This window comes from Tenrec ecaudatus, chromosome 5, assembly GCF_050624435.1.
Source record: "Tenrec ecaudatus isolate mTenEca1 chromosome 5, mTenEca1.hap1, whole genome shotgun sequence".
NCBI classification, from domain to species: Eukaryota; Metazoa; Chordata; class Mammalia; order Afrosoricida; family Tenrecidae; genus Tenrec; species Tenrec ecaudatus.
In genome coordinates this window covers 15,352,274-15,374,373 of record NC_134534.1, presented here as the reverse complement: position 1 = coordinate 15,374,373, position 22,100 = coordinate 15,352,274, and the positions used below count along the sequence as shown (strand labels likewise).

Here is a 22,100-nt window from a genome sequence, read left to right as displayed (position 1 = left end):
TGAGAGGAGGGGTCATTGTGAAGATCACAGCAATGTCAGGCTATGGCAGCTTTGCTTGCAGGGATCAAAACATGGAAGCAGACGAGACTTGCGCCGGAGTCGCCAGGCTCCCTGAGACCTGCAGCAGAAGCCACATGCTCAGGCTTTCAGTCGGGAAGTGTAAACAGGTGCTTTCAGGACTACGAGAAAGCACTCTGGTTTTTTTTTAAGATTATAAAAAGAAAATTTTAAATGTTTCATTGTTTGGTTGCGAATATCAATAGCACACTGCGATTCAAGGTTCTACATGGTCACCTCATGGACAGATGAGATTCTTCCAGTTGCGCATCCACCCTCCCCCACTTCCTGAGCCCTCCCTCATGATCATAAACCCTGTTCCCAGGGCTCCTTTGGACTCTCTCCATTTGATTCCATAGAGACAGTCTGACAGGAGCACAATGCTCCAGGCAGACCTTTGCTACTCTTAGGAAAGAGCTGGGTTTAAAGTTTGAAAATGATCTCAGGATACTGGTTTAAGGGTCCCATGGCTCCAGGAAGTTCATGCACATGTGAAATTCTGCTCTGCATTTTCCGCCTTTTGATCAGGATTCAGCATGGAATCTCGGATCAGAAGAGTCAGGAGTGGTGGGCCAGCCCCACCCAGGTCTGGTCCCCTGACAAAGCGGGCAGCTGCTCTTGGAGGCTATGAGCCACACATTCTATTTCCTCCTCTCACCTGGGCTCGACTCCTACCTCTATTGCTCACAGTGTGGGAGAGACCCATTTCTCTGCCCTGGGGGGCTGTTTGCAAGCTTTAAAAACCCCAGGCACCACATTACCAACTAGGAGGCAGAATGAAGCCCTCAAAGCAACCTGAGGTTCATGAACTGAGCCGTCTGCCCCACAGAGCCATGACCCTATACTTTCAAAGCCAGGCACCAAAGGCTGTGAGGCACTTGGTTGTGAGAGTTTTAATATGCCAACTGGTACTTGGAACTTTTGCATCTCCATCATGCCCCATTGAAATCAGTCCACTTTCCTGTTATTTCCATAGTCGCGAGCCACTGTGGAATACCTGAAGCAGTTCTCAGAAAGACTTCTTCAAAATAACTGAATTCACATTGTTTGGGGTAAAAGTAATATGAGGGTACCATTTGTCTGTGCCAAATGCAGGGCATCTTTACTGTCTTGCAGGCTTCCACCTGTAATCATGAGCTGCAACCGGGAGAAACAAAGTCAGTCAGGCACATCCCCAGCTCCCCAGACCTGCCTTCCCGCCGGCCCTCTGCCAGAAGGCCCCCTTTCCCTGACGCTCACTCACCTCCCTTCCTTTGAAAGTCAAAGATCAGCTTCCCCCTGTCAGTACTCACCCCAGTACACTGACCTGTCACTCCTGGGGAAATGGGTTTACATGTCTGCCTTTCCTTTTAGGCCTTGAGCTCACTCAGGGCAGAGAGCCTGTGCCATGAAAGGCTGTTAAAGACCCGGGGGTTAGCATTAGGCCTGTACTGTGCTGAGCCATTCAGCAAACTTGTAGACATAATTAAATCTTCAGTCATGTGTAAAATGTAGCCTATTAGATTGAGAATTCAATCCAAGCCTAACTAATGCTTTATCTCCTCTGTAAACATTTCAAGGCCTAACTAATGCCATCTTGCTTCCGTAAACACTGGCTTGCAAATTGCCAAATGAAGGGCAAGTCTTGCTACAAAACAGAACGCTTCCTTCTGCATGACACCTGACACCCTGCAGTGCTTCAGGCATCCCAGAGATTAGGCTGCAGGTGACAACTGAGGAATGTGGGGAAAGTGAACTGAAGACTGGGTTGTAACTGCTTAATTCAGCCTTGTGTAAAATTGTAGCTCCATCAATTGCCTTTGTGTAGAACTGTGAAAGTATAAGTACCCAACTCCACGAGGGGAAGGGGCTGCTCTCTCAAGCCCTGCGTTGGGCTGAGGCAGTCTCTGGCCAGAAGAATAAAAACTCTCTTAATTGGAACTCTGGTGGTCAATTTCACGATTATTAACAATCGAGACCCGAAAAAGGGTCTTACAAGATGTGAACAAAACTACTGCAGAAACCTTGTCTACTAGCCCTCCCTCGTTCAGTAGGTACCATCCAGATACTGTACAGATAGATGTGAAGCACCTCCTCATCCAGCCGCCTCCATCTGTTCTCTCAAACTTTGTCCGGTGGTGGAAAAAGTGACAGCACGGCTCCTGGGTGGGTTTCCCCGTTTAGCACAGTGGCAGCAGCGGCTTCCTCCACAGCTTCCATCCTGGAAAGCTGGTTACTGTATGCCACACACAGTGCCAAGGGCTTTGCGCGCGCGCGCGCGCGCGCGCGCGCGCGCATGTGTGTGTGTGTGTGTGTGTGTGTGATTTTTAACCTTCACCATCACTCTCTAAGTTAGAGACTCCGGTTGGCTCCCAGTAGCCTCTGGTTCTGCATCCCCGAAACGAGCACCCACATAGGGAAGATCGGCGGGGATGACCTGAGAGCCATGAAGTAATCCAAACAATCCCTCGAAGGCTAAAAAAAATCAAAACTCATGCCACCAAGTGGATTTCTGGGTAAGTCTGTAATGGAGTCGAAAGCCTCATCTTTCTCCCCTCTGGTGGTTCCAAACAGCTTACCTTGTGGATCACAGCCCAACATGTAACCACTACGCCACCAGGGCTCCTCAAAGGCAAAGAGGGTGTTGGTAAGATGCTGTTACGGAGCATCTGCACTGTCTTCAGTGTTGGGAGTAATGTAGAGGTGATGTAAAGTACAGGGGGCACGAGCAGGCTACACACAAACACTCCTGGGACTGTGGTGCCCGCTGGGGCCTGAGGGACGACTGCACAGCAGGGGATGACAACATACTGTGAAATCAATGTGACTCTCCTCATGATTACTCCGGACTAATAATGCAGTACCGTCGCGAGGGAGAGATGGGCTTTGCACTCCTGTGAAGAGTGACCGTCTCAGAACCTCCCAGGGGCGGTTCTGCCCTGTCCTCTGGGGTCGTCAGGAGTTTGTATCGATTTGATGGCTGTGAATTTGATTTGGAGACCAGAACCCAGTGGGTAGCTCGCTATCTTAAAAGACTACGAATTTAAAGGAAATACATATATATCTTTAAAGAATTTGATATTGAACTAATATTGATTTGCTTAGAACTTTGTCAAAGTAGTAGGAACTTTCCTAGTGTAATGCAGTGAGTTACTTCATACACTTCTTGTAGACACAGCCTTTGCTGCTCCCACAAAACCACCTCTGTTTTCCTGATGGATCTAGGTAAGCAGGTGCGGGGAGATCATGAGGGGACATCATTCCGTTGTTAGTGACTGTCAACAGGGTTAATTGAGATCGCCATCTTGCAGGGTATAAAATCAGGCATCTCAGAAATAGGATCAGAGTATCTAATTAGCAGCAGAGAGAACCAGGAAATGGAGCTTTCCTTTTGTACTGAGATCCCCGTGCAGTCAATCTCCTTGACCCAGGAGACAGACCATGAAAGAGAGGGGTGGACGTCCCACCCCAAAGAGTAAGTAGACCGATGTGAACAAAATCTGATGAAACAGAGAACTGTCCTCTACGTCTGTACTGTTTGCTCTGTGTACCAGCATGGTCTTTGTTTCCCTCAGTAATCTTGTTAGACTTGAGTATGTTCATCTGTATAATTAAGTTTGATGAGAGCCGAGAGATCAGCCTTCAGAAACAGTAACAGGACCAGGGATAACCTGATGGTATACCCATACTATGAAAAGCTTAAGGAGAGACTCTTGGACCACTGTTTAATTCTAACTGCTAAAGTAAAGCAAATCCTATTACTTACCACTAATGCCTCCTAGGCAACCTTGTGGCCCACATCACAGATGTGTTGTCATTTACCACATTTCTCATTGTCAGAAGAACTACTTAGGAAGTCTGTGAACAGGTCTTTGTGATCAGAATATTTTGGTATTTCCTTTAACTAACACACACACACACACACACTCACACACACACACACACACACACACTCACTGCCATCAGGTGGATTTTGACTCACGGCAACCCTATGGGGTGGAACTACCCCTGTGGGTTTCCAAGACGGGAACTCTTTATGGGAATAGAAAGCCACGTCTTTTTCCCACTGAGCGGCTGGTGGTTTCAAACTGCTGACTGTGGGGTTAGCAGCCCCGCACGTAACTCACCACACTACCAGGGTTCCAGCATTTCCATTCCAAACCCAAACCCACAGCCATCAAAGTTGATGCCAACTCATAGCAACCCTCTAGGACAGAGCAGAAGTGCCCGAGCGTTCCCAAGACTGGAGTTCTTTACAGGAGGAGAGAGCCCTGTCTCTCTCCGAGGGGAAGCTGGTGCTTTTAACTGCTGACTTTAAGGTTAGCAGCCCAACACAGAACTCACTACACTGCCAGGGCTCCCTCATTTTTGTTAGCTTGCTAATACTCCACGTAGACAGCACACACTCAAGGGGGCCAGCTGTGGCATTGGCTCTTTCTCTTCGGTTCTGTAGAACTTTTGTGAGATTTTCTATTTGGGATGCAAAAACGCTCCAGAGTAACCCAAAGCAAACATTACCTTTTTAATGCCAATCTGGGCAGCTCTCTCAGTGACAGCCTGTAAGTCATCTGTAAGGAAGGGTCCACAGTCAGAAAGCATGTGAGTGTAGATTCAGTCACACATTTAACAAGGCCTTCTTAAAATAAGAGCACACAGAGGGACAATCACATGGATCACATTCGGGTCAGGTGACACTGTCTGAAGTCCCCTATGTAACAAGCATAGAAGTAGCAGTAATTTTCCAAGAAGGGAGGGAGGCACAATATAAAGCAAACTTGTTTCATTGTAAATTTTATTTTGATGACCAAGGGGGGTGCTATAGTTTATTGTGCCAGCCTGACCGATAAACACAAGTAGGATTAACTGAAGGGCAGAGGGATAAATGGCTCGGTGAGCCTCACCTTGGTTGTTCTGTGCCTCAGTTTAAAGGGGTACACTACCTGTGGGATGCCTAGCCGGTGGACTGTGTCGCTGTCAGTTGAGGTCCCTTTAAGCCCACACAATTGGAATGTTCATCTCTGGAGCTGGGGACCGACAGTTGATGACAGTTGGGGACCTGCCTTGCTGTTTGCTGCCTGGGTATATATAGTCCAGTTCTCTCTACAGAAGGGGACTGGCAACTGGCAGCTCTCAAAACTTGAAGGACTGCTAGTGTCTAACTGCTTTATAATTTAACTGTTAATTTCTTGTATTATCTATCTGTATATTATTTAATGGTTGATTTCTTGAATTATATATCTATCTTTATAAATATATTTATATATAATTACTAGCAATCTGGTTTGTCTCTCTAGAGAACCCTGTCCAATACAGGGGGTGAGTGACAGGGGTCAGGAAGTTTTAGGGACAGAAATTAGCTTAATGCAGTTGAAGGCACTAGCCTTGAATTTGAAACTGGTGTTACTGTTTTAGTTGAAAAGACTTTCTTTTTACTAGAGACGCTATGAATAATTCTGTGATGCCTCTAAAAAGCCGCGGAAACTCTTCTCTGTACATCTAAGCTAATGTTATTTTTCTATAAGCACTGCTTCTATCGAGTAATTATTATTTTTATTTTCGCTCAAGCCCACAGTCACTGTTAGGCCGCTGGCAGTCCCTGGGTGAGGAATGGATGACACCCACTGGCCCTGTAAGCAGGGTTCAAACCGGTTTATCACTGATGATGAAGCAAAGCGGGAGCAGCCAGAATTTGGGCAGTTTGGGTGATAATTGGAATGGGAGCAATTCTGGGCCAAATTCTGGGAAAAGCACAATGAGCCCTTTCTGGAGCCTGATACGTGAGGCCTGTGGAGAGTGACTCACACCCAAAGGAGTGCAGCCTGTCCCCACCTTTGAGCAGCCCGAGTGGATCCTACTCCGCCTACAATTCCACTTCAAGACACAACTGGGGCCGGATCTCCCGCATAACCTGTGGGCTGTTTGTCACCAAAAAAAGAACACTGTTTCTAAGGAGCTCAATTGTCATTAAGCTCCAAGCCACCACCCGAAATAAATGGGCATCAATACTAAACAGTGACATCATAAAAATTCATTTACTTTAGCTTTAAGTATCACAATTGGAATTAAATTACTCTTCCTTCTAAAGTAGCTAGAAAATTTCTTCTAGATACAATATGTCAACTTTAACTTCTATTAAATAGGACATTAGTGTTGCTGGATAAACTGAAGTGGTACTAATACTTATCACAATAAAACCTTAAGCAAACAAAACTAAAACTCCAAACTCACTGCCATCCAGTCGATTGCGACATAGTGACCCTAGAGGGGAGGGCAGAGCTCGCCCCATGGGTTCCCGAGACTGCCTCTCCAGGGGAGTGGAAAGCCACTTTCCCCTGCAGGGCAGAGTTCAAATTGCGGATGAACACACAGTCACAGGCAAGAAATCTGTTAAGTGCTGCAATGGCCAGAGAAGCAGAACAAAATTTATCTCTCACAGATTCTACTAGCTAAGTGACCTGCAGGTGTCCTCTAAATTCGAAATGACATACCAAAGTTAAGTTTTTCAAGTAAGACAAGGAAGTTCTTATCTACTTTCTCCTTTCCAGTGGCAGGGAACCTGCCCTGTACTCAGAGGTGAATTCTCTGAAGACACACCAGTTTCTGACACAGACAATTTCATCATCCCCACAACCACAAAACCCATCCTGTTTGCATTTACACAGGAGCAAATGTAGTTCATTTGCTCAGACAATATTCAGACGAGTTTCTTGAAGCGCTTCCTGCCACCAGCACTTTGTGCTGCGTCACTTATCCACAGTCGGCAGGGTGGGCCATTTAAATGAACTTGCTAAAAACAAGTATTGTGTTTGGGCTGAGCTCTACAGAATCCCTGAGGAATTGCCATCAGCATATACAGTTGGCCTCTAGGAGGGAAAGTGGGGAGCGCAGACTCCGGAAGGCACAGGTATGGACCTCAACCCTCCTCGGTCCCATTGCTAGTGCGGTCCCATATGTTTAAAAACACATACATGACAACGTTCAACTGCCAAGGATTCTTGGATGGCATGCGCCGCTGTTCAGGTGCTTAAAAAGATGAATTACACACCGATGATTATCTGTCCCTGGTGCCTGTGGTGTGTTGTCAGCTGTCCCTGAGGCGGCCTGACTCACGGTGACCTCAGCAGAGCAGAATGAAACAGCAGGCTGGTGATCCAGAGGGGTTTGTTGGCTGATTTATGGAAGGTTACCAGACCTTTCTTCCTTATATGATTACATTATGTTAAGGGGGCTTAAAAATAATTTGTGAAAAAATGAAATTTAAAGATAAGGGAAATTTCCACGTACTTTATGACACCCCCACCCCCCCAACCAAAAAAGCTTCTACAGATCCGGCTTCTTGAACACCCTCATAGAACAGACGCTTGATAAATGTGCATGACTGCGGATGGCAGCTTGCACGTGTTTCACTTTAATTATAGTTTATATCTTACCCAAGGGCCTGAGTACTTGAATATTTCAGTTATGGGAAGTGACTGATGCTTGTGTAAAAAAGAAAAATCTCCTTTTTGAGGTACAAAATGTGTCTTTATAGAAGGACTCACCATGAGAAAATAAAACCCAAAACTTACCGGGATGCTTTTGAACTCCCCTGTAAATCCCTCTGAACATGGGATCTGTCAAGTTGACACCAATGTCTGTGGAACGTAAAATAAAGCCAATGATTTAGCCATTACGGGCCTCAATCGGAAACCTCTCCTTTAAATAAAATCAGCTACTATTTGCTCCCTGCATCAGGCGAACAATATCCAGCAGCCATTTCCACACTGCAGTGCTGGATACTGCCTGGGACAGAGAGGGGCACAGATCCAATTGCTGCTCTCCAGACACTCCCCCCAGCGGCTCAGGCAGGCCGAGTATCAGATAGTGAGGAAACAGGGTACCAGACCTAGGGGGCCGCTGGCCCAGAAGCACTGCCCTCTGAAGTAAAAAAGGAGTTGGCTACTCTATGTGAGACAGGGGGAGGGGAGACTGCAGACTGACAGACCAAAGTGGCACAAGGGCAAAGCTGAGGCGTGGCCTCGCCAGTATCCGGCTAAGCTAGACTCTAGTCCAGTGGTTCTCAACCTTCCTCATGCCGCCACCCTTTCCTTTCTCATGTTGTGGCGACCCCCAACCACCACCATTAGTTTCCTTGCTACTTCATCACTGCAATGTTGCTACTGTTATGAATCGGGCGACCCCTGGGAAAGGGTCGTTCGACCCCCAACCGACTCGCCCAACAGGTTGAGAACCGCTGCTCTAGTCTATAAAATACTCCACGCAACAAGAAGTCCCAAGGGTTTTTACACCAGAGGAAGAAGATGGGCACCTGGACGCTGTTGTCAGGGCAGCTTTGTGGAAAAAGATTGGAAGGGGGCAGGTGGAGCTAGGGCGTCCCATTGGAAACTGCCCAGAGCTGATTTGCAATGAAGAGACCAAAGGGGAGCTGCCCAGGGACATGTCTGTATTCCCCAGTTACTCCCCTAAAGAGCAACTCTGTGCCAGTGCTCTGTAGGGAGTTAGGGAGCAAATGGAGGATGAGGAGCCAGCACCTGGTCCTGCCCTCTAGGGATCTGGTCTAAATGGAATCTGCAAATGGCCATTGACAAAAGCCAGTCCTCTCCCAGGCATAGCCCAACCTGGTTGGCACTCTCAGTACATACAGTCTGTACTCATTGACTGCATGGGCATACATGGAGGGACAGTCTACATACAGGTATTGGACGGAGTGTCGTCGTGCCTATAAGCAGTGCTCTCCAGTGATTCTGCAGAACCTCCGTCCTCCTCGGTCCCCCGCCCTGACGTTTGTGCTGGGAAACATTTTTGGTGGTCACAACTGAGAAGCTATGAGGGGTGCTACTGAGAGCTAGTGAGTAGAGGCCAAGTTGTCCTTAGGCTGCTAACTACAAAGCTGGTAGTTCAAAACCACCAGCTGCTCTACGGGAGAGACGGGCTTTCTACTCTTAAAAAGTTAGTCTCAGAAACTCAACAGGGACTGTTCTCTCCTGTCTTTTGAGTCGGCATCAACTTGATGGCAGTGAATAATGTGATAAAGTGGTTTAATTGGTTACTTAACAAGATGATAAGTTTGAAGCCACCAGTTTCTCTGTTGGAGAAGGCAGGCTTTTTACCCCCTTAAAGTTAGTTTCAGAAACCCACAGGCATAGTTCGACCCTGTCCTAGCTATATAGGGTTGCTATGAGTTGGCATCAACTTGATGGCAGTAAAATTGAGTCGAGTCGACTTGATGGCAGTGATGTGACAAAGCAGCTTCATGGGTTTCTCAGTGGGCTGATATCTACAAGGTAAGCAGTTCAAACCCCAACTGCTCCACAGAAGAGAGAGGCGGATAGCCTGGGAAACCCTCTGCCCTACAGGGTCTTAGGAGTCAGAATCAACTCAGCGGCAGTGGGTAGGTTACCTAAGAGTAGATCTGCCCCCTAGAGGCATAAATCAAAACTGCACTCACTGCCACTGAATCAATTCCAACTCAAAGGGACCCTACAGGGCAGAGTAAAATTGTCTTCCTTCCTTGGGTTTTTCCAGGACCTTCAAGCTTTATGGGCGCAGACAGACTCACCATTCTCCCGTGGATTAGCTGGTGGGTTTGAGGTGCTGACCTGTGGTTAGGGGTTCCATGCACTGCCCATTATGCCACTAGGCCTTTCTCCCTAAACTCAAAACCCAAACTCACTGTCATTGCGTCAATTCCAACTCATAATGACCTCACAGGACAGGCTAGAACTTCCTGGTGGGTTTCTGGGACTATAGATTAAAAAAAAATCATTTTATTGGGGGCTCATACAATTGTTATCACAACCCATATATCCGTCCATGAGTCAATCACATACATTTGTTGCTATCATTTTCAAAACATTTTCTTTCTACTTGAGTCCTTGGTATCAGCTCATTTATTCCCTCCTTCCCTCGTGAGCCCTGGATAATTTAAAAATCACTATTTTTTCATGTCTTACATGGACTGATGGCTCCCTTCACCCACTTTTCTGTTGTCCAACCCCTGGGAGATTACAGGTAGATCATTGTGATTGGCTCCCCCTATCTCCCTTCCCCCTCCCCTTCTGGTATGGCTACTCTCAATATTGGTCCTGATGGGTTTATCTATCCTGGATTCCCTGTGTTTCCAGCTCTTATCTGTACCTGTGTACATGCTCTAGTCTAGCCAGATTTGTAAGGTAGAATTGGGGCCATCATAGTAGGGGGGAGGACTATAACTCTTTTATGGGAGTAGAAAGCCTCATTTTGCTCTCATGGAGAGGCTAGTGGTTTTGAACTGCTGACCTTGTGGTTAGCAGCCCAATGCATAAGCATTACGCCACTAGAGATCCCTAGCACTTGGTAGATTCTGCTGTAGAATATGAGGAACAAGAATACTGAACTAGGAACCAGGCTGGGCAGGCCCTGGGCAACAAGGTCTTTCGTATCTAACACATGCCCTTTAGCTTTGAGCACTATTAGAATTGGGATGGGTGAGGTGAGGGGCATGGGCATTTACCTAGCAAGAGACCCTAAATGATTCCTGCCAAGCTTCAGTTAGACCAAGCTGGTTTATTTTTCCCACTTTCTCTCAGTAAAGCTGGGTGGGTGTGGGGAAGTCCTGTAATCCCGATAGCCAGGGGGGTGTGGGTATTTCCCAGCATTTGAAACAGCAAGAGGAAGGCATACTGCTGGACAAGGTCAGTAGATCTGAATAGAGACCTACTTTCTCTCCTGGGAAGGTCACTGGAGGAGGCAGATAGAGAGCGCACCCAGAGGGCCAGAGGCCTTCCTGTCCGAAACAGCCCCTGCCCATCTGTCAGCCCACTGTCACCCAACCCCGGGGCCACCGGCCCCCCAGAAAGGGCGCACTTCCACTGGCCCTTCTCCCCTCTCAGAGCTGCGAGACTGGAACATTCCCAGGAAATAAGGTGACAAGGCAAAGTGAAGAATAAACAAGGTAACAAAGCAGCTGTTGTAATCCTAGCTTTGAAGCTTTACCATTTCAGGACTTTATTTCACCCAACATATGCAAAATAGCACCCTTCTAACCAGTGTAAATGGTTTTAACCGAATTTCCTGCTGTTGTTGACAGAGAAGTTCCCCAATCCAACAGATCTTCAGAGACCCTGATGAGTCTTTTGAGCAGCCTTCCCACCCCAATAGGACCGACCCTACCTTTGTAAGCCAAGGGGAGATTAGTGCTAGGGCTTAGCTTCAGGCCACCTGTCCTTGCCTCAACCCACCCTGGCAGGGTGCCCACCCTGAGGGCGATGCTGCTGGCCTCCCAATTCCCGACAAAGGTCTTCCTGAAGGGCCAACTCCTCAGGCCTTGTGTCTCACACCATGGCCACAATCCCTTCATTACCATGTGATTGGTTTGTTTGCAACTTGGGAGCTAAATTTTTGCTTTGCTTTTGCAATGCAGGCTGAATCACACGATGTTCTGAAATCTTTGTTGGGTGTGCTGGATTTTGATAACACCCTGGGACACTACGTCCTGACAGCTTCTCGTGGTGTAGTGCAGGAGGGATGTGGCATGGTAACGGTAGTCATTTGACTGTTACCTAACCCGGAACACCCTGCACCTTCGCAGGAACACCTGAGCAGCTTTCTCTGCCACGCAAGAGCCGAGAGACAGAAATTTCATATAAAGGTTACTTCAACACGTGCCTGATACGCTACTTTCTAGGTCACCTAGGTACCCAAGTTCCTACCCCAATGGCAGCACCCATTCCCAAGAAACCACAGAGGTGGGATATGGTGCTCCTATGTGGGTTACCAAAGAGTTAATGGTCCTCATCGGCTTTGGGCTCCAGCAAGTCCTGGGCTTTAGGAGAGCCTGCACTGGCCCAGCCACCAATTTCTTCCGTTTGGTGATAAAACCTCTTCTCAGGCATAGCTCTGGGCCTTTCATCCTGGCATGCGGTTGGCTGGGAGTGCAGGCCTCACGGGCCAGGTCTCAGAGCCACTTCTAGCCTTTGAGGAGCAGGGGGCAAGTTGCTGTTCTAAGCAGCTGCTCTTCAGGAGCCCCAGTGGTGTAGTGGTTACGAGCTGGACTGTGAACTGTGAACGTCCAGCCTCCCCGAGGTAGGGCCTTCTACTCATGTAAACAGTTACAGTCTCGGAAACTGCCAGGGCAGGCCTACCCTGCTCAGTAAGGTATTGGTATTGACTCAGTGGTGGGGAATTTTAAAAACCTGGTCTTCCTTTAGCCCACATGACTTCTCTCGGTTTCCTCAAGTTCCTCCTCTCCGGTACTACAAGGCCTCTGGGACATACCCCACTCCACTCCCACATCCCTTCACCGGCAAACACCTGCAGAGTCAAGATGACCTACTAGTCAGTATAAGGGGTCATAGAAAAGTTCAAACTGATCAATTAAAGGCATCTAATTTGTGGGCAAGACCCCAAACAAACCCTAAGATGGGGGAAGCACTGTTATCTACAGAAGAATTCAGAGAATGGGCTTGGGAGTCTCAGAATTCATGGCTCATTTTGCTTATTAGTTGAATGACCTTTGGCAAATGACTAGGCTCCTTGAAGGTTCATTCTTCACTGAAGAATCTCCTCTTCTAGGAGGAAGGGTGCTTAGAATCAGAAAACACATGTGAAAATGTTTTGAAAGTTAAAAGGTATTGACCAGCCAGCTCCTGGCTTAGGATAGCAGCAACTCAACTCGAGCTACACTGTCATGCGCGCCTTCAGGGGTTAACACTGCAGATCCAAGACTGCATGTCAAAGGGGAGTGAACTCAGCTGAGCTCATCTCCTGTGTGCAGAAGAGTCATGTTTGATGGAACAACAATAAAGCCAATCAAAATACAGTTTACTGAACTCTCTCAAAGCATTCTGATCTGTGATAAAGGATAGCTGTCTTTGAAATTCCTATTCGAAGTATCTAACTGGCAATAAACACAAGATAAACCAATACTTTGTGAAAATCAGAAGCCCTGGTACAGTAGTGAGGTAAGCATTATGCTGTTAACCCCCAGGTCAGCAGTCCCAAACCAACAGCCACTCTTTGGGAGAAAGACGAGGCTTTCTACTCCCATAAAGAATTAGTCTTGGAAATCTACAGGGGCAGGTCTGTATCCTATAGGGTTGGTATGAATTGAAATTGGCTTGACGGTAACAAGTTTGGTTTTGGCTTTTGAATATGAAAAACTATTTCTATATAGGTTCAGTCAAAGTCAGTGGAATGCTGTGGAAGATGGGGGGCAGTGGAGGTAAGCAGCAGAAAATTACTTCTGATTGAGGAAGTAATCTTAATTGCAGGTTTCTTCCATTCAGTGACACGTGCTTTACTTCCTCATTCAGGTTGTATTTGTTTTCCCCTTGCAATACCTGGCTTTGAGAGGATTACTTGTTTTCTGATAAAAGCAACTTTGAGTACTAAAGAGTTTGTTGTTTTTTTCCAAAATAAAACAAGAGAATGGAAAACTGTTTGCCATAAAATGAAAGACCCAGCTCCCAAACTCCTGAGCCTCACTCACTGCTGGGACTCAGTGATCGTGTCTACCCATGTCACTTGTGAGCTAGGTGTCCAAAGGGACAGCAAAGAGGGAATTTACAGTGGTTTTAGAAGAGCCTAGCTTTCAGAACTCAGCTTCCAAGATGACAGGAAACACAGGCAGTTGAGAAAGGAGCTAGGTGACACACCACAGAGCACACTTTACAGGAGATAACGAATTTCTGGAAAGAATGTTCTAGATCACAGGGCTGACAAACAGGCCTTACGGGCCGACTTTTATGTTTCCAAAGGTTTTTTTTTTTTTTTAAGAACAATGCTTCACGACACTTGAGAGTTAAAATGATAAATTATTCACATTGCATTCCTAGTTTCACTGCCAACCAAAGTTTAGAGGTCCTGGTCCACAGGGACAATACCTTAGGAGAAAGACGGGGCTAGTAAGTGACTTACAAAAACCTGGCCAGGAATAACCCTATGGCGCACAGATCTATCCAGAAACCAAATGGGTTCACCAGGAGTTGCCCTCATAGCGGGTTAAAGTTTTCTGAGAACCCAGCCATTGCCACCCACTTGAATAGCATCTATGGCCAGTTGTATGACCAAAAATAAAAACCGAAAACCAAACTCGCTGCCATCAAGCCGACACTGACTCAACAACCCTACAAGACAGGGTATTTCTGAGACGGTAACTGTTTATGGGAGTAGAAAGCCCGTTTCTTTTGTGGAATGGCTGGTGGTTTTGAACTGCTGACCTTGGGGGATCGCAGCCTACACCACCAGGGCTCCATGTTGGATGACAGCATGGTAAAATAATCACTGAAGAGTCGAAAATCTTTATTGTCTGGCCCTTTAAGGAAAAAGCCTGTCAACTCGGATGCGAAGTCAAATGCTTAAAGAACAACCAGATGGACGGCACTGAGGGTGGACACCAGTTTTAAAACGATCAGCCGTAAAGCATCAGAAAATAACGAGTGTCATCTTGGCATTGAGGACGACGAAAATCTGCTGAAGAGAAAGGGTCGAAATCTGCTGAAGAGAAAGGGTCGAGGTGGTGCTGGGAACCAGCAGGTTGGCGAGTCTGTTCCGTGGGCTGTTCTGGAGTGTATGCCTGCAGGTCAGGGAGCACTCGAGGGATCGGGAGCGATGTCTCTGCAGGGCCGGCCATCATGTGTTTGCTTTCTCACTGTTGCTTGCCTGGGTTGTGCGTTTCATTTCTTCTTGTACCCAAACACAACCCGATGCCACTCAGTCGATTCCACAGCAGACCAACCCTGCAGTCACGAACCGCGTTAAGAACGGAAGCTCTTTGCCCATGGTGCGGCCTGTTGGACAGCTGACCTTTTGGTTAGCAGTCCATGCCACCAGGGCTTCCTCCTTCCTGTCTAGGGGTTTCCACCTTTTCACTGTCCTGCAGTCTAGGTTTCGGTAAGTAATGGTTAGAGCTAAAAGCATCTTTATGGCAGGAGAGTTTGTAAGTTACAGGTGGAATGTCAAACAATGTCGACTACAAGAAAGGAAATGTAGAGAGGGCTCGGTGGGAAGCTGACACTCTCATGCTGATCACCTGGTGTCCCTGATGGCACAGCCCAGCTTGGCTGCTGCTGTGAAGGGGGCTGGGCAGTGTGCCCACCTGCGGCTCCTGGGAGTCAGATGAGCAGGCTGCTTCTGTACAGATTTACAGCTTCAGAAACCCTAAGGAGTTCGATTCTGGCCTGTAGGGTGCTTATGAGCTCGAACTGCCTCGATGGCGTTGGGCATGGGGTTCTTGTTGGGGCGGGCGTCCTCCAGTTTCTCCCCGCGGTGACGAAGCCAGGGCAGGAAGGGCCTGGCCTTGCTCCTTGTGCTCCTGGGCTGGCGTCAGGCTCACACTGAGGTTTTTAATACCTCGGACACGGTGCGAATTAACAGAGTGGACGGGCCCTCGCAGCCCGTCATCTCCGCTACAAAGACGGGGGGCGGGCAGGTGCACCGGAGCAGCTCCCTGCTGACTTTCGGGCACAAGTAGAAATGAGCCTAGATCATAATTGTACCGCTTGTGAATGTTCACAAACACACCTATCCTCTGCCTTCCCGTAGATTCGGGCTCCTAGCGACCCTAGTCAGGGTTCCCAGGGCTGTAAATCTTTAGGGGAGCAGACACGGCCCTTGCTCGGTAGAAAACGCCCCTGACACCAGCACCGCGGTCCAAAGCCGGCCTCCCGCGCCCTCTTCTGCCGAGGCCCTTCCGGCGCCGAAGACGCCCGGGAGCGCGAATCCTAGCCGCTCCGGACGCGAAGGGCGACGCCGGGACCGGGAAACCACGCGTCTTACCGATAAACTTGAAGCGACTCATGGCTGCGGGCCTGGCTCCTCCCCGGCGGAAGCGGAAGTAGAGGCCGGCCGCCCTTCCGGCCGCCTCGCCCCGCCCCGCCCCCGGCTGCAGGCGCCGGGCTTCCCAGAAGCCTTCGCGGCCGCTGAAGGTGAGCGGGCCGTCATGGCGTTCGTGGCCGCGGGTCCGTACCTGACCCACCAGCAGAAGGTGTTGCGGCTCTACAAGCGGGCGCTGCGCCACCTCGAGTCCTGGGTCATCCACAGGTGGGCGAAGTGCCCCTGGCCGGGGAAGGGGTCCTGTGGACGCTGCGAGGCCCGGGGGTCGGCGGCCAAGGACTTCGGGGACGGAGTAGCTTGGATCTGCGTAGCTCTCCCCAAAGACCCGGGTTCCGCGACCTGCGAGCCCGAGGACGAGTTGACCTCTCTGCCCCTCTCCCTCTCCGTCCGAGAGTAGTCTTAGCACACGGGCCCAGTAGAGCCGAGAGAGGCTCCTGACGAGGTGCGCTGCAAGGCGGGTCTCCATCCCCCGATGGCATATTTGGGATGAGTGGGAATTTGTCAGTTTGTCTTTGCTAGGCCGGCAGATGGCCAGGGGCAGTGTTGTAGGACCGCTAGCTTCCCCCCTCCCCCCTCTTCAAGGCTCCCCTCACTCATTCCTTATTGCGGAATTTTGTGATCCGGGTTCTGTGCTGGATTCCAAGCTGCAGCAGTGCTTAGAATCGTGGGGGAAGGCGGCCGGACGAACAGAGAATGTGGAGAACACAGGGACCTAGGCTTTCCGCTGAGTTAACCGCAGGGGCTGTTGAGCCCAGAATCATGGAGGAAGTGGTAGAAGTAGCCACTAGGACAGCAGACGCCATGACAGAGGACCCCCGAGTGGTGCAAAAGGGTAAGGGTTTTGACCAGGGGCTGAAAGGTTGGTAGATCGAATCCACCCAGAGGCTCTCCTGAGACGACCTGCAGCCTGGTGAACCTCACAGCCTTGAGAACCCTATGGTGCAGTTCGACCCTGCTCGGCGGCGACTAACGACATCTACTTTGTGTTTGTTTTTAATTTTTAGTCCCACTGACAGCCTTTCTCAGCCATTATGTGTGTCCTCCATTTACCCTCCCCTTGCTGTTTATTTTCCATGATTCCACATTGGGCGAGCTAGCTCAAGTGCCAGGGCTTGAGTTGCCACTGATGCTCATTGTTGGTCTGTGTTTCCACTTGTTTGTTAGGTCACTTGCACATCTCTGCAGCTCAGCCCTTCTAAAGTCTGCACGGGCCAATTCATAGGATTTTCACTCCATTGGTGAAGCACGGGATTGCTAACCAAATAGAACCTCCTTGCCTCGGGAAAGATGAGGGGAAGCCCTACGGGGCGGTCCTCCTCTGCCCTGTAGGATCACTGGGAGTTGGAAAAGCCACTTGAGGGCACACGACCATCACCCACGTTGATTCTGCCCCCAAATTCTTTGTCGCAGCGAGTGGCATTGCTAGGAGTGGAGTCACTGAGTTTAAACCTCTCTTTGCCACTCTGTCAGTATTCTTTCATGCCAGGCACTAGGCACTGCCTTTTGTAATTCTCTCTCCAGAGCAGTAATATGCTTATTACTGACTGACATTGAACTTTCTCAAGTCAGTCATCTGAAGGTTTTATGTTTTAACTCGCCGACTCTTTACGGTAACCATAAACTAGAGATGATGTTGTTAACTGCTGTACTGAGGAGGAACTCAGGATCTAGAGCAGCGGTTCTCTACCCGTGGGTCTCGACTCCTTTAGGGGTCAAACGACCCTTTCACAGGGGTTGCTCCATTCATAACAGTAACAAAATTACAGTTATGGTGTAGCAACGAAAATAATTGTATGGTGGGGGGGGGGTCCCCACCACAACATGAGGAACTGTATTAAAGGGTTGTGGCATGAGGAAGGTTGAGAACCACTGTCCTAGAGGGTTAAGCAATTTGCCCCAGATTACAGAGCCTCATCTTTCTCTTATGGAGTGGCTAAGGGTTTCGAACTGCTGACCTTGTGGCTAGCAGCCCAACAACGCGTAGGTCAAGATAGGGGAAATGCAGGAAGTTATCATTTAATGGTAGTGGAATTGCCCTACAAGCTATACCTTTTGCCCTTTTCATGTTTAGCTTCAAGCATTGTACCCTTTCAGGAGGAGAGCGGAGAAAGTGGCTAGGCGAAGGCTAATGTTAACCAGGCCGTCGGGGCATCTGCTGATTTTGGGGGCCTGCCGTAAAACTCATCATACCAGGCCTAGTCCACTGTCTACATTTGGGAAAGTGGCTAGAGTTCCCCCACATCCAGCCTCCTGCCAGCAGGTCATACTGCCTGATCAAGTAGATCCCCCTCTAAAGGCCAACGTCATTTTGCTTGAAGGGATAAGTACCGGTACTTCGCTTGTTTGATGAGAGCCCGGTTTGAGGAGCACAAGAATGAAAAGGACATGATCAAGGCCACGCAGCTGCTGAGAGCTGCCGAGGAGGAGTTCTGGCACTATCAGCACCCGCAGCCCTACATCTTCCCCGACTCCCCAGGGGGCACCTCTTACGAGCGATATGAGTGCTACAAGGTAGGTGAGGATGTCAGTGGCACCTGTGCCGTCTGGGGGGCCGACTTGGTGTCCACGATCCCCAACTTTGGCCTTACACACGACTTCCCATTTTGGGGAATTTCTCTGCTGACAGGTGTAGCTACTGGGTCATGTGTGTTTTCTTCACATTCTCTGGGATGTCATGAAGACTTGATGGATGAAGCGCCAACGTCTTGCAGTGTGGGGAAAGCATAGTCCTAAATGCCTTGCAAATAACTCGGTTTGGGACCTGAGCATTGGCCGGTGCGGGTGGTGCCGGGTCTGTGGAGAGCGTCCTCCTGGGTAGTCAGGACTGACCTTGTTGTTTAGTCTTCTCTCCCGTTATGTTAGTTGCTTCATGTCAGAAACAGCCTGATATTTGCCGTGGTTATTACAGTACACCTTGACTCTTGCCTTCTATCTCCTGATAGAATGAGGAAAGGATACATCTGGTTGTAGCCTTTCACCATTTTATTCAATCTATGAGCTGAGCAAATAATCTGACTGAGAGTTGGACTGTGAGGCAGGTGCAGCATCAGGACTGGATGAAGGCTTATTAATCACCTGTGATACGCAGATGGCACGACCTGCTTGCAGAAAGCGAGGCGGCCTTGAAGCACGTACAGTTGGTGAATGAAGACTCGTTTTACTTGGTCCCATAATCAACACTTCTGGGAGCGGCAGTCAAGAAATGGAGTGATGTATCCCATTTGACAAAACTCTACAAGATCTTAAAGTACTAAAGGCTGAGATGCCACGTTAGGGACTATAGTGCCCAGGAGCCCAGCTGTGGTCTTTCCAGTGGCCTCCTGTGCTGGATGAGAAATGAGGAAGACTGAAGCACCGATGCCTGAGTTATGACAGTGTTCGTGGAAATATGAAATGGAAAGGTCATGGAATTTCTCGACGCCCTTCATGTGGTGTTGGCCAAGAACACCGACTATGCCGTGGACTGTCTGCAGCAGAAGTACAGCCGGAATGCTCCTGAGTAGCAAGGATGGCCAGAGTGCAGGTCATGTGCGCACGTCCTGGAGAAGGACATTGTGCTTGGCAAAGTAGTGTCAGGGAAGAAGAGGAAGACCCTTGGCAAGATGGATGGGCACAGTGGCTGCACAATGGCGTCCAATCTTAGAGGAATTGCGAGGGCGGTGCAGGCCTGGGTGGTGTTTGGTTCAGTTGTACGCAGCCCCTACCCATGCAGTCTCATGAGCAGGCCCTGTCAGTGAATGACACAGCGGTTTCTTTTCCTGGCAGGTCCCCGAGTGGTGCCTAGATGACTGGCACCCCTCCGAGAAGGCCATGTACCCGGATTACTTTGCCAAGAGGGAGCAGTGGAAGAAACTGCGCAGGGAGAGCTGGGAGCGCGAGGTGAGGCTGCTCACGCATCTCCACATTGAAAGGGCGCGAACTTCTGCTGAGGCCCTTCCTCGAGATCAGACACTCTCCGCCCCGCACCCCACCCCACCCCTAACAAAGTTAGATGCCAGCCTTCAGTGTGGTGGCTTCTGCTTAAGTCAATTACGAGAAGCCAAGGAGTTGGGTGCGACCCGTTGGGAAACACGGGGGGTCGGGCGGGCTTTCTGGGGAATAGGAGTGTCGGGGCGGTCGGGGTGGCACATTGTCCGTTGGAAACCCAGTGTCTCCTTCAGCAATTCTAAGATGCAGGTTGAAGGCGAATGGTGTAGTGTCTTGTCCAGGGAGAGTGGAAGGGATTTGAAGCTAATACAGAGTGACGGTCACAATGGAATGAATCTCAGCTGATAAAGAAGGGAGTTGAAGACAGGAGACCACCGGTAGGGAGAGAGAAGGTCGAGGATCAGGATTGGTTTTCTGAATTTTAAGAATTCATTTCAAGGGAGCATTAAAGCAAGTGAACTGGACGGGGAGGTGGTGGTTGGATGGTGGGATGTTTGGTTTCATGAGTTTGAAAGAAGTGCTGGTTTGGTGACGAGGCCCACGGTGTGTGGGGTTGGAAGTCCTGGCCTTGGCAGAGAGGAAGGAGAGTCACCGCAGCCAAGGAGGGGAGTGGTCGATGCAAACGTTGCCAGCATGTAGAAGCCTGAGGCGATTGGGTACAGCTTCCAACGCAGTAGGCCCCACGGTAACTGCGCTTGCGCACGTGGAGGCCTGGGGCAGCCACTGCGCAGAATTGAGTCCTCCAAACGCCTCCCCCAGGATTCCCCATGGGGATCTAGAACTAGCCGCTACTGCTGGGCACCCGCCCCCGTAGGAACCCTGGTGGTGTAATGGGGTACAAGCTGGGCTGCTAACAAGTCATCCACCCACTGCTCTGCGCGAGAATGAGGCTCTGCTCCCGTGAAGAGCCTTGGAAACCCACTGGGGCAGTTCCACCCTGCCCTATAGGGCTGATGAGTTGGAATCAACTCGATGGCATCGTGTGTGTGTGTGTGTGTGTGTGTGTGTGTGTGTACATATGTACACACCACCAGGAAGTACACTGTATAAATTTGAAATGTGATTTCACATCTTGTCTCAGTTGCAATATTGGGGCCCTTTTAAAATCAGCATCCCCAGTCTGAATGGAAGGTTTGGGGAGGACAGTTGGGGTCATGAGAAGTAGAGCTGAATGGCTGTTGCCAGTTTTGCTTTAATAAAAGGAGGGGCAAGAGGATGTTTCAGCATTGCTGTTTTAAGAATTGGGAAAACCTTTTGAGATAAGTTTGGATGTAAACATGGGTTTAAAAAAAAACACCCTTTCATCAGGCCAGCCCCCTTCCCTGTAAGCAAACCGTGTGTCATTGTCTCTCTCTCCGCTCTTCCAGGTGAAGCAGCTGCAGGCAGAAACCCCACCTGGGGGCCCCAAGACCGAAGCTTTGCCCCCAGCTCGGAAGTCGGGTGATTTGCCTCCGTTGTGGTGGCACATTGTGACGAGGCCCCGTGAGCGACCCATGTGAGAGGCAGGCGGCGCGGCGCTGCGCTGTTGGCGTTTGCGAGTGAATAGACATAGCCGGTCTCCACACTTCCTAATAAATTGACTACAGGTCAGCTGGTGTCGTTGGTCTGAGGACATGTGTCACCCCCCACCCTTGGGCATGGGAAGAAGCCCCGTGGAATGCAGTCGGGCGGGGCAGGGGCTCCTTCCCAGTAAATGCAATCGAGAGAGCGAGCAGCGGGGCGCAGAGCAGACTCGCCAAGGTCACCAAGCTCTTTGGTGGGAACACAAAGCAGAGGACATAACCAAAGGATGTGCACACTGAAGGTTTAAAATGCAGGGAAACCTGGGAGAGCCGAGACCGCCCGGCCGGCTGGATTGCCCTTGTCTGGACAGGGTGCAGCCTTTGCTCTTGCATCTGGGCTTTCCTGTTCTGACAGGTTCCGCTCTCCCAGGTGCCCTTGTTACCTCTGTGGTACGTATTTGGATTGATCTTGATCGTGGTTCTCAAAGGGCGACTCACGAGGCAGCACACATCCAACAGACGTGCCAGGGCAGTGCCGGCTGGGCCAAGGTGAGAAGCTCCCAGCTGACAGGGAGCAGTTCTGTGGCCCTGATGTTTTAGAAGCAACGCCCCCCTTTGCTTCTCCACCTGTGTCCTGCATGTGTGCGGATGTAAAGCTGGGGGAAGGGCAGAGCTATGGTGTGGCTGTGGATGCTTCTTTCACAGGTAATGAATGTGCTTTCTCAAACTCTGCTAACATACCGCCCGCCTGTGTGCAGGCTGGCCCAGTGGAACTGGGTTCGGAGTCGGGTCAAGCGGGGCACCCGGCCTCTCAGGGCTGAA

General features: G+C 49.6%; 2 protein-coding genes across 5 annotated transcripts in view; one reads left to right on the top strand and one right to left on the bottom strand.

Moving 5' to 3' along the window:
• Positions 1–15,842, bottom strand: part of TATDN1 (TatD DNase domain containing 1) — a 31,972-nt gene extending 16,130 nt beyond the window's left edge. The window contains exons 1-4 of one of the 4 annotated variants that reach the window (XM_075549288.1): positions 15,793–15,842; positions 7,605–7,670; positions 4,555–4,604; positions 1,131–1,194 (exon numbers count right to left, since the gene is read on the bottom strand). In XM_075549288.1, coding sequence (XP_075405403.1) covers positions 1,131–1,194; positions 4,555–4,604; positions 7,605–7,670; positions 15,793–15,814 — 202 coding nt within the window. In that variant the 5' untranslated portion in view covers positions 15,815–15,842. Of the gene's footprint in view, positions 1–1,130; positions 1,195–4,554; positions 4,605–7,604; positions 7,671–15,792 lie in introns of those variants that run through there. The other 3 variants (XM_075549289.1, XM_075549291.1, XM_075549290.1) reach the window with 3 other exon arrangements.
• Positions 15,843–15,897: 55 nt separating this feature from the next.
• NDUFB9 (NADH:ubiquinone oxidoreductase subunit B9) lies at positions 15,898–21,366 on the top strand. Its single transcript, XM_075549286.1, has 4 exons — positions 15,898–16,056; positions 18,168–18,360; positions 19,615–19,728; positions 21,144–21,366. The coding sequence occupies exons 1-4, from the start codon at positions 15,956–15,958 to the stop codon at positions 21,273–21,275; spliced, it is 540 nt and encodes a 179-aa protein (XP_075405401.1). The 5' UTR covers positions 15,898–15,955; the 3' UTR covers positions 21,276–21,366.
• The last annotated feature ends 734 nt before the right edge of the window (positions 21,367–22,100 follow it).